This window comes from Aulonocara sp. 'chitande type north' Nkhata Bay, linkage group LG19, assembly GCF_057382095.1.
Source record: "Aulonocara sp. 'chitande type north' Nkhata Bay isolate Kocher_YH1m ecotype deep benthic linkage group LG19, A_spYH_male_GT1.1, whole genome shotgun sequence".
Classification (NCBI taxonomy): domain Eukaryota; kingdom Metazoa; phylum Chordata; class Actinopteri; order Cichliformes; family Cichlidae; genus Aulonocara; species Aulonocara sp. 'chitande type north' Nkhata Bay.
Genome location: NC_141362.1, coordinates 7493541 through 7505985, shown reverse-complemented (window position 1 = coordinate 7505985; position 12445 = coordinate 7493541). Strand labels below are relative to the sequence as shown.

At 42.7% G+C, this 12445-nt stretch overlaps 1 protein-coding gene across 3 annotated transcripts in view; it reads left to right on the top strand.

The window, feature by feature from the left end:
• brf1a (BRF1 general transcription factor IIIB subunit a) overlaps positions 1 to 12445 on the top strand; it is a 130958-nt gene that overhangs the window by 74292 nt on the left and 44221 nt on the right. For 2 of the 3 annotated variants that reach the window (XM_086275933.1, XM_086275931.1), the window contains one exon: positions 1621 to 1886. In XM_086275933.1, coding sequence (XP_086132059.1) covers positions 1621 to 1886 — 266 coding nt within the window. Of the gene's footprint in view, positions 1 to 1620; positions 1887 to 3885; positions 4191 to 12445 lie in introns of those variants that run through there. The other variant, XM_086275934.1, reaches the window with a different exon arrangement.

Sequence of the window (12445 nt, the reverse complement as noted above, 5' to 3'; positions counted from 1 at the left end):
GTTTAATGATTCTGTGCAGGCAGATAATCATTCAGGCAGTAATTTATTCAAAAGAATATCGCTGGAGCTGCAGTTTGTCTGTGAATTATTTTCTGTAGGTTTTACTTGTAAGAGGAACAGTGAATAAAAATACATTAAGATGCAAAAGTTGAGAAAAGGGGGATATATTACTGCCCGAGGTAATGTAATTAAGTATCACTAGAGTCTGACCAATACTCCAAAAGCCAATTTTTCAGTGCTTAAACCAGTCAAAAGCATCACATTCTGAGCAGTGAAGAGCTTAAACCTGTCAGTCTTTAGCGATAAATGACTGAAGTAGAGTCGATGCATTAAAAACTGCAAAGTGAGATGGACAGTGAGCGGTACTGTGAGCCAGACTGAGACTAAACACAGACAGACGGGCAGTAAGTCCTGTGGAACTGGTTTCTTCTCATTTGCCATTACTGGTTTTGGCTCAGCACAGGCCCTTTGTTAGACCCAACATCTGTTCACTGGTTTTAACTAGCTGGATTAACTGCAGTGGAACAGATCTAATGAGACACGCAGCCTCCCGACAGCTCTTATCCAACCAGCAGCAAACTGTCACATCACTGACAAATAAGTGGCTGAATAAACAACAGGAAGAACATCGTGTTGATGCACAAAGGATTTGAGCATCCTTTGTTTCTCATTTGGTAACCGTTAATATTCTGTGTTGATTAGCTGCTGAATAGGGAAGAGGGGCTTTCAACTGATCACATCAAGTGTGTAAAGAAACTTGTTTAAAAGTGTGTTTTTAAAAGTTTTAAGGAAATCTCTGCTGATCTATGTCATAATTTAGAGAGGGGGTCAAGGTTAATGCAGAGTAACTGAAGCTGGGTGATAACCTCAATAATTGAGATAAACTGCATTTGTACAGAAACACGTTGGGTTTTATATTTGCCTGAAAAGCTGTTCTTTAGTCTTACCTTTAGAGGGCAAATCCTCCATGGGACCCAAATGCTTTAATATAAAGACAAACTGTTTTCAGATAACATTTGAGCTTTGTCTGGTTCAAAGAACTGATTGATCAGGACTTGTTTTGAATGTATGCGGTCCTAGCCAGGACAAAACTTTAACTTGGGCCTCCAGGAAAAGTCGTTTCTGCTGAGGGAGTAACGACTAATGAGCCCTTTAAGCAACAACCTGTAGCTTTGAATTTTTCACCCCAGCAGTACAGGTCTAGGGGTGACGATGTTGGTTCACTCCTGTGCACTAATTGGAAATCAAACAACAATTTGACTGGTAACCATGACGACATTTTGTACATCCTTTATATTATTTATCAGCCCTGAAGACCGTTATTTTTAATGCGCGAAATATTCACACAAATATTATTTGTCCGGTGTGTACAGGTCAATGTTTGCATACTAATACATTACAGTAATTCCTGCTAAACCTAAATCTGCATAAGATAAGTGTCTTACTTTGCTCATATAAGCATGTAGCTAAGCCAAATTACAGCCCACACATACCTGGTTAATCTGGAAGCAAATACTTTGTTTTGCTGTAATGTGTTTTCCAGATGTTTTGCAGATTATAAAGTGTCCTTGTTTTATGAGAGGCGATGTTAAGCTTTAGTTTTGTTTGAAATCCCGACAGCCAAGGGGCCCCAATAGGAAACACGCCCCGATCCGAGCTAACACGGCTGACGAGGCCATTGAGAAGATGCTGGAGCAGAAGAGGATCTCCTCCAAGATCAACTACGACGTCCTTAAGGACCTCAACGTCAAGCCCTGCGCCAGCCCAGCTCGCAACGCTGAGTCCCCAAAGAAGGAAAGGCCAGCCGCCAAGCTGGCCGGACGCAACCGAAGACCCGCCCAAACTCAGCTCAGCCTCAGCACGCCTCTCAGTACTCTGGGAAAAAGGTTGGTGGAAAACCTGGTTTCTAATAGTGAGCAAAAAACATTAAAACAAAGATTCCTGAAGCCTATCAGCAAACTGCCCACTTCTTAATGGACCTCTGAGATTCTGGCTTTTAAAGCAGAGTGCACATAGAGGGAACTTAAATCAAATTAATATATAGTGCCCGCTCTTTGCCTTTTAAGCAGTACTGTTTCTTTCTCAAGGGATTTGGCAGCCTTTGAAAAACTCACTACAGGTCTGCTTCTGTAGATTTACAGCTTGTCAGTGTCTTCTCTTGCTTCACCTTTTCCCAGGCTGACTCCAGAAAGTTTAGATCCGACCTCTGTCGACCTGTTACAAGACTCCTTTTTATATGACACAAATCCATCCCACAGATTTACCAAACATTTGTAGAATGGTTGAGTATTTATTCACGTAGAATCAGAGTAACAAAGCATTTTCATGTTTCCCCAATATGCTAGAATCACAGTGAAGATTAAAACGATTGGGTTACTGATTTGGTCGCTCAGTTATGCTCCAGCTATGACTCGATTCTGCCTGAAAAAAAAATGATTCATGTGGTGCCCACAGACCACACTGATTCCTGGCAGTAAACAGCCATTTACAGGCTCTGACGACTGCGTTTGCCAACCACAGAGGTCCCTCTGAAAGCCGGCTCAGCTGTGATGCTTCTCTGCTACATGTGCTGCAGTGTGCATGTGTAAACACTGGAGCTGGAACCATTGTCGTGGACGCAATACACAACTGCACCATTACACCGGCATCTTTTTCTACATTATGGTCTTTTAAAAAAATGATATTGATACATATCAGTGACACGTTTCATGCTCGTCGTACGTTTCCCAGAACTCTCAATGATTTACATAAGATTCCTACTTTTTTTGAGTGTGTGTGTCTATTATCTTGTAAGCATATTAAGCAGCTAAAAAAAGATCTCTTGATGAGAACAGCTGTTGTGCCAGCCACTATGTCATCTGTGGGAGGCTCTTTTCCAAAAACATTGTGTGGATAGTGAATTAATTGTAATTTTACCTGCTCGCGTTAACGCTCTCACCTGTCATAACGGCTAAAGAACATGGATCCATATTTACTTTTGTTTGGATCTGCTCAGCCTCCTCTTTCACTCCCTCGCACCATTAAATAATCTGGAATGCAAACAACAGATGTTCAATTGAATCAAGGCGAGATGGATGGGAGAGTGTTTGCTCAGGTCTGATCGGCACCAGCCGCTCCTCGTCTGCCACCGAGGTCAGACTCGGCTTTTTGTTTTCCTGGAACAAGGAGGAGAAACTGCCTCATCCCGACTCCGCTCGCCCCAAAATAATCACCTGCGACAGGAGGACAGATGCTCAGTCTTCTGTTATCCTTTTTTTTTCTTTTCCCCTCGACTCCTGTGGGATTTACCGTATTTCTTTCTTTTTTTTTTTTTTCCTTCAGCGATGCACCTTGTCTGCCAGGATTTGTCCCTTAGCGGTTGCTCACCACCCCCCACTCCTTTCGTGACATGCATTCACGGGACTGATCCACACTGATCCTTTCAGACGAATTTAATGGGTTTTCTGCAACAGGGAGAAAAGCTGAGGGGCTTTTTCCCCCCACTTTGTTTGGTAGTGGGGGAAATTGGTTTCCTATGGCTCTGTTTTTAAAACTCTTTCAGTTAATGTTGGTTTTAGGTGCCATCTTGAAGCTTTATAGCTCTCCTATAGAGGCAGCTGTTTGGTGATTAAGGGGATGTAACCCCCCCACAGGTCACCCCCTCCCAGGTTCTGTGGTTAGGTGAGCTCAAGTCATCTGGTTGCAGTTTGCTAGGCGTTGGTAAAGCCTGTTCTGGGCTCTGCGATAATGCGCTGCATTTGGTCTCAGACCCACAGAGGAGTTCAGATAAGTATGCCGGTTATTGCAGTCGGGAGCCTTTCAGAGCCCGTTTCTTTTTTAAGTCAAATAAAATATATTTATAAAAGACTGCTTAACAAAATGGGTTTGTCACTTTGCTCTCTACAGAGTGACAGGGGATGTAAACACACATGAAAACAGGGGAAGAAAAACATTACAGTCTCTTAAGATTTGAGGCCAAAGCCTGCGAGTGGAAAGCGGGTCATGGAAACAACAACAACAGCAGCAGCAGCATAATCTGGAGGCAGATATGGAGATGGGAGTATTTCCCTGGGTTTCTTCTGTCTTTAATACTTTATTCTTTATTTTGCGATCATGTGTTTCTGTGCAGCGTGTTTGACTATTAACAATCGGAGGATTAACCCAGAACACGCATAAATAAATAAATGAATACATCAATAATGGACAAAAACTGAAGCATAAAATACAAATTAAAAAATGCAAATAAGGAATAAACTACACTGAAATCTGATGTAAAGAGACTAAAAAATGAAACTGAAATAAAATATAAAAACATGAAGATGAACCTAATATGCTCATCTCTGATTCTTATTAAACTTGTGTAGCTTTGAACGATGTGCACTTCAAAATGATGCTCGTGCTTTTTTGGCTCCTCCTCCCTTCTAAACAGCTTTCCTCTAATTGGCTGCACACGCAAACAGAAGGTTTTGAAATCAGTCGGATGAATTCGGTGCTCGCAGTCAGTGCTGCTTGTCTGACATGACCACATTAGAGATATGTGCTCGTGCTGTCATCATTACAAATGACCGAGTCGAGACGACTGTCTCAAACGGATCGCTCTGAAGGTTAAGATTACTCATACATGCACTGATCTAATTATGTGGAACTTTGGCCAAGGTTAGGCTTCAGGTAAACAAACACATTTATCTATGCCTAAGCACTTTCTAATACACACACTCTCCAATGAATGCATTGGGGGCAACTTGAGTTTCAGTATCATACCTGAGGATAATTCGGCATGTGGACCGGGGAAGTCGAGGATCGATGACCTTCTGATTAGTAGATGTCCCGCTCTACTACCTGAGCCATAGATGGAGGGAAAAAAAGCACAATTGGTTAATAAAAATAAAAAAAAAGAAAGTGACAGAAAATAACAATGTGAGGTTACAGTTTAATACAAAGTAGAAAAAGGAAAAACTCAACATAAGCCTCCAGTTGTTGATTAAATCAATAGACAGCCACTCTCTCTGGCAGAAACAGCAACCACTCCCTCACTGACAACATGATGGATGACACAAATTATGACACATTATAGCTTTTCCCATTTATAGGATGGTAATGTGATGCATTAGTGATCATTGTGGGGAAATTGCTTTTGTGCTCACAACCCTCCACGGGGAGGTCAGAGGTCAGGATGGTGAAGCTGCCAGTGATTCAGTGTCTTGCTCGAGGACACTTCAGCCTCTTCACGCACACGGACACTTCACTGTATCTCATTCATCCTAAAGACAATGCTCAAGGACAGAGTAACTCTGAACGATGAAATGAAAACAGGTTTTTTGAATTGGGTCTTCAGTTACAATGAACAATGAAATGATCTTTTTTTTTCTATTCATTCCTGTGCATCATATATCCTGGAGTCATGCCGGGTCAGGTAAACAGTTTCAGTCAAACTAAAAGGTGCTTATAAAGGCCGGATCATGTTTTCATGTTTAAGAGCATAATAATAACACCTCAGAAGAAAAAAAGTCCTATAATTTGTATCAGTGTAGTTTGTTGTTGTGCCTCAACAAACAACTTGCTTGCACCTGAAGATCACTTTGAAAGTTCTCCTCCAGAGTGGAGTGTGAGACGGCATATACCCCACAATCACTCAAGGTTGAAGGAACACTTTAAGTTGGTAGTAATAGCATGTGTGAGAAGAAAAGCAAAGCTTGTTGCTTTGTGGACATGATACACCAAGGCAAGCAATCGCTCTTTTCAAAGAATGACTGCTGAAAACTGTGGTGGCCCTGAGAGGTCAAACGCAGTGCAACTTGCAAAACATCAGTATATAGAGAAATGCTGCAAAACCACACAAAACACAGTGGAAGCTGAATAAAACACTATGGAAATAGAAAAAACACACACAAAAAAAAACCCTAAAACACAACAGAAGTGTTTTGTGGAGAAAATAACAAGCTAACAGTAAACAGCGAATAGCAAACGTGTTGTTTTATTTGACTTTGGTTGTGTTCTGTGAGCTTTAGCAGCATTTTTCTATTCGCTGTCACTTCCTTAAGTTTCAGTGGGTTTGACCTCTCAGGGTCACTGTAGAAACACTGATTTTTACCTGTCAGGGAACAGAGTTTTGTGACTATATGATGCTACTTTTTGTCACTTTAGTCTGTTAGTTTTGACCTGAACTAATTCAATACCAAAATGGCAAAATCACAGGTTTTTCAGCTTTGAATGCCTTCGAGCCAACGATAACAACATAAGAGGTCTGGACTCAATCTGTTCACGATGAGCTGTTGGGCAGCTGGTGCCTTCCGCATTTTCTCGAGATTGTGACTTATTAATTTGACATTTCAAGTTGTTTTCTCGAAATTTAAGTTGCATAATTCCAGATTTCGAGTTATGGATCACAATTTGTTTTTCCATTGGAGGAAACAAGCTTCCACAGTTTGCCGCTAATGTGTTCACAGCACTGTTTTAGTTTCTGTGCCGGGCAGAACCTCAGACTTCAAACAAACTGACCTATGCCCAACTGAATGAGCGCTGGTGAAAACATTGACACAGCTATAAAAAAAAAAAACAAACCCTGCTTTTAAATAAAATGTATGAAATGTAATATTTCCATTTCAGATTGAGCAGCCATGGTTTTTGATCCACTGCACAGCACTGCTGCTGATCATATTTGACCCCCACGCCTAGTATTTATCAATGACTGAAGTTTGCAAGCAGCAGCTATGGTTACACCAAACCAGTAACAACAGTAGGCTGCAACAGTGCTGGATCTGAGCTGCTCCAGTTGGCTAATGGCTGCAGTCAGAATGGCAAATCTCTTCCTTGGAAAGCCGACATGCTCCATGAATGAAAGCCCATCTCCAGTTTCATGTTTTGGCTTTGATCTCCTTGAAGGAGGGCATCACCGGCACAAGCCCCGTCTTTGTGTGTTTAAGAATGGATGCCTTCTTTCTAAAGTGTTCGACCTGTTTGAATTTTTAAAAACACATTCCCGTGCTATCAATGAATCATTGATGCGGAATCGCTGGTTTGAATCATTCATCCCACACTTGCTTCTTTCTTTTATTTTCCTGAATGGATGCTGGCTCCGTCCATTTATGCAGAAATTGCTGAACTCTGCACTTTGTTGCCTTGAATGCACAATAATGTTTTCAACCCCCGCGGTTTTCCGGCTTTCTGTAGCTCTATCCATAAGCCATTAGCACCGAGAAAATGCCCCGAGGGCTGGCGAGCAGCAAAATGGTGATAATCTCCCATTCTCTCATAGCATGTTAGTCGTGGAATGAAAAAAATGGCAGAGACAAAAAAACAATCTCAGCCAGCGGCCGTTGAGCGCAGAATGGTCTCTTTCAGCTCGGCGGTCGAGGAGCAAACCGTTGCCTCGGCCCGTGAAAAGGTTGTTGTGCTGGTTATTGAAAAAGGAGAGGGGCCTGGTGTCAGGGAGACCTATGAAAGTGCAGGAGACGGCCTGCTGACAGTGCAGTCATTGTGCCCTGTTTGGAGGCCGCGCTGAGGGGCTACACTGAGGCATTGTGCTACCGTGGCCTCCCCTCCCTCTCCTGGTTCCTCCTACATGTTCCTGGCTGCTCTCAGAGCTCCGCTGAAGGGGCTGCTCTCAGATTTAGGTCCTTGCTCTGTGTCGTCCTGGAGTTTTCCTCATTTCCTTCTGTCTTTATGTTATTTTCATCATTTGTGGCTTTTTGCAGGTCTGTCTAGCTGCTCTGATATCCACCGAAATGCATGAACTGCATCATAGATACTGATACTGAGCTAATATTTAACATGTTATTTGTAGTTTGTTCATAAATTCTTTCTTTTGCTATATTTTGTTTCATTTTGACGTGCCTCTATTTTATATTCTGTGTGTTATGTTCTGTTTTATTGAATCCAAAGACCAAAATAAAGATTAAAGAGTCATCTCTAGGTCCTCAAATCAGACAAAATGTGGTGCAAATGAGCGCTGGCATCCTGCCCTGGAGCACATGACACTTTCTCTGTCATTGGTGACAGGTTCACTAAAGATTCTTGTGCATTCTTTGCTTACTATTAGGAATTATAATTAAAATGCTGTTTGGGCATCCATCCATGCATGTGTAAACAGCATTTTAATGTGATTAAGCTCTTTTGAAAATTAACAATTAGACAAAACAGATCATCATGAGGGTTTGAAGAGCTCTGCTGCCTCACTGGGAACTGCGATGACTAGTGGCACTTCAGCCAGTTTAATCCAATGTGATTTATTTATTTAGCACCACTTCATACAGCAGGTCTCTCAAGGCAATTATACTCTGTAAAGACCCTCTCTGCAAGCTCATGGTGACAGTGTGAAGGAAGAACACCCTTTTAACAGGAAGTGCTCTCTCCCTGGGACCAGGCTCAGGGATGCTAATTATTTGTGAGGTTAATCCAGGTCATCGGGTTTCTGCAGAGTTTGCAGTGCTCAAGTTAGAGTTTGGAGTGCTGAATAATGACGATTGGTTAAATATGCTCATGTCTTATGTACACAACATGCCACAATCAGGACGTTAATCAGTCTTAATTGTTGCTGAGACGGAATAAAATTTGTGTACGCTGATAGAAGTATTTTATCTCTGTAAGCTTCAGGACTCTTCAGCTCTGTCTCTAGCTTAAAGTTTCACTGATTCTGTCTCCCAAAAAGGACCCATTTTCCTCACCATGTTGCCATCATCACATCTACTCTAAGAAAAGGCTTTTACTAGCTACCTCTCACTTTCTTTCCTCCCTCTTTTTCCATTCTACCTTCCTTCTCGTTTCCCTCCTCCTTCACCTGCTCCATTCAGCATCTCCTTATTGCTCTCTGGTTCTTTCCCATCCATTTCCTCTTACTTTCTTCCCCATTTTATTCTGCCTCTCCAACTTTGTCTACTTCATCCCCCTTTTTATCCATTTTCTCTCCTCTCTCGACCTGCTTCTCCTTCTTCCTCCTGCACTCTGTTCTCTCACCTACTTTTTGAATTGCTAGCAGTTAAAAGCCCTCAGCAGCAGCTACAGGCCTGTCGAATCACTCTACACCATCAGGTCTTCTCTAGCTTTGGGCTCTCACAACTCGCTAACGAGTTCTTTGTCTTTCTTTCAGCTCTTTTTTTTTTTTTTTTTTTTTTATCCTTTCATCTTCGCTCTTGATCAGAAGTGTTTGCACTTTACAAAATGTGTAAATTTGCCTCACTGCACTCAGACAAGCTGGATGGTTCGACATGAAAACAAGACGTGGAAGTGGGGCAATGACAGTCTAATGAGGCCACTTTGAGTAAACAAAGTTGTAGGTTTGAGGCTCTGTTGACATCTTTCTCGATTTATTTAGTTTATTTTTTGTGGTCAAATGAACTGATGGGGTTTTTCTGTCATGCTTGTATTATTATCTGTTGGTGCTCAGTCTGACAGACTGTGTTTTCCTGTAAACTACTTATTCTAAACTTTAGAGGCCTGAAGAATTCTGGTTCGGCATTTCAAAGGACACATACACCGATCAGGCATAACTTTATGACCACCTGCCTCATTTTGGGTGAGTCCCGTTCTGACATATTGGAGTCCACTGGTCCCCTGAAGGTGTGCTGTGGTATCTGATGCCAAGATGTTAACAACAGATCCTTTAAGTCCTGTAAGTTGAGATTGGACCGTTTGTTCAGCACATCCCACAGATGCATGATTGGATTGAGATCTGGGGAATTTTGGACAGCAAATAAACTCCTCAAACTCGTTGTTGTGCTCCATAAACCATTCCTGAACCGTTTTGCTTTGTGGCAGGACGCATTATCTTGCAGAAAGAGACCACGGCCATCAGGGAATACTGTTTCCATCAAAGGAGCAATGCTTAAACAGGTGGGATGTGTGAAAGTAAGATTCACATGGATGACAGGACCCAAGGTTTTTCAGCAGAACATTGCCCAAAGCATGCCGGCTTGCCTTCCTATAGTGCATCCTGGTCCCAGGTGTTCCCCGGGTGATTGACACACCTGGTCATCAACATGATCTAAATAAAAAAACATGATTCATTACACTAGGCCATCTTCTGGCGCTTTCAGCTGTGGACAGGGGTCATCAAAGACACCCTGGCTGGTCTGTGGTTATGTAGCATCAAACTGCAATGACAACTTTCTGTCTGGTTCATCACTGTGCCTTCCTTGGACCACTTTTGATCATGCTGACCACTGCAGAACGGGAACAACCCACAAGAGATGCAGTTTGGGTGTGATCCACTCGTCTAGCCATCACACCGTACTCTTGCCCATTTTCCTGCTTCCAACACATCAACTTTGAGGATAAAATGTTCACATGCTCCCCGACACACTAACAGATGCCATGTTGAAGAGATAATCAGTGTTATTTGCTTTACCTGTCAGTGCTCACAATGTTATGGCTGATGGGTTTATATTGTAATGTGTTGGGGGTCCACCTCGGCGCATTTACACCTAACATACAGAAAAGATGCAGCTCAAGACAGTCTTTGTTTTTCTTCTTCCCATAAAATCATAATCATTGGAAAGGTTTGACCGCAACACTTTTGGCTCGCCTCTGCTGGAGTGACTTAATCCATAGGACCGTTTATATTTCAGACCTCGAGAAGCAGAAATTTGAGCAGCTTTTTCTGGCAGAGCAGCTTTGTGAACTCAAGATATCAGAAATTCACATTAGTCTGAAGTATCCTGTGCCGGTTTTATTTTACTCAAACGATTGCCTACAAACTAATTCAGATGCTCACATGACCACCACAGACTTCTTGTCTCTGCGGTGTTGGGCCTGATTTCTCTTTTTCTCTCTCTCTTGGCTTCTTGCCTGCTGTTATCTTGTCTTTGTCTTTGCGTCACCCCATTCCCCCCCCCCCCCCCCCCCCTTACTCCTCCCTCTTCACTCCCACCCACTTGTTTTCTCTTGCTTTGTGTTCCTACTAACTCAGCCCTTCAGGGACAGCAGGCCCCTGCTGTACTCAGTGTACTGGACAGTCTTTAGGTTTAAATGTACCATGCACTCTTTCACTTCTCCTTCTTTCTCTTCCCTCCCCTTCCCTCCTTCTGTATCTTCGCCCTCCACCTCTTTCAGCCAGCTGCCAAACAGACCCTCCCTGTTCCCTCCATCCCGACTGGAGGATGGAAAAGCAGTCTTCCAGAAATAGCCAAGATAATTGCCCTCCAGTGATATTTTTTTCCCTCTTCTGTCGCTCTTTACACTTCTTTGCTCCTTCATCTGTTCTTTCCGCATTCAAAGTTGTTTTTTTCCCTCTCTTCTCTTTTTTGAGAGCTTGTCTGATTCCAAAGTTTTTTTTGGGAAAAAGAAAAGAAAGAGACGGGGGAAAATAAATTCCTCACTGCATTTTTTCCCCCTCACACAGAGGGCAGCCAGGACAACCATTTTGGTCTGTGTTGGTTTTCCAGAAATGTAAATCTGACCCACAGACTTAGCCAGTGCTTGAGAAAAACTAGAAATCTCAGCAGGTTTCTGGCCAGATGTTGCCGCTGCCACCGCTTCTGCGAGGGACAGAAACAGCCAAGGGGGAAGGAAATGCTTTCCAACTTTGGGTTTGAGACTTGCTGGAGCAGGTGTCGTGAGAAAATCTAGAGTACATTTAAAGAACTGAACAGAAACAGGAAACGCTGACAAAGGAGGAGCAGCTCCAGTTAAATCTTCTCCCGCAGAGAAGAGGAAAAGAGCGGGCTGAACTTTACCATTTGTAAAGTTTCCATAGTTTCCTGCAGAGCACACCCGATCGAAGAGGATGTTTTCCTACTTAAGTGACCAGCTGCGTTAGGGGAGGGTGTATAATTTGTCTGTGGTTTGCAGCACCTCCCTGGAAGCATTTGATCTCCCTGCTCTCCCCCCTGCAAACTGTAACCAATTACTATTGGGTGCTGGTGGAGGTTTGCAGACCCCCGTCTGCCCAACATCCCCCACTACTACCACATGTACACGCAGGGACTCTCCAGAAGCCATGTCATGTGGGTGGCACGTACTGCCGATGAGATTAAAAGGTTGTTTACGCAAAATTTGAGGCTTTTCCAAAATTTAAGGGCATCAGTTGGTAGATTTATAGTGTTGTTCTTTCACAGCCTTTTAGGTTTTCCACATTTGGTGTGCTTCAGACTCATCTTTGAATCGATTTGGCTTTTTCCTCATTGACCTACACACATTACTTTTCAGTGACAAAGAAAAAGCATGTTGTTGACTTCAAAACAGAATAGGGGAGTATACCGTTGGGCGAAGTAGTTGACCCTGTTTAAATAATTAAACTCAGGGCATCTTTATTATATCAGTGGTCCTTGAGCTACTTCTGCTTCTTGATTAGAGTGCACCTGTTCTCTAATTAAATCCAGTCGATGTAATTAGGAAAGTCACATACCTGCCTCCATGAGGTCTCACAGCTATATCTCGGTGAAAAGCCCATGAAGAGGAGAGCTATAAGACAGGACTGTGTCAAGGTGAGATCTGGGGATAAAAGAACATCTCCACAGTGTTGAAAGTCTCT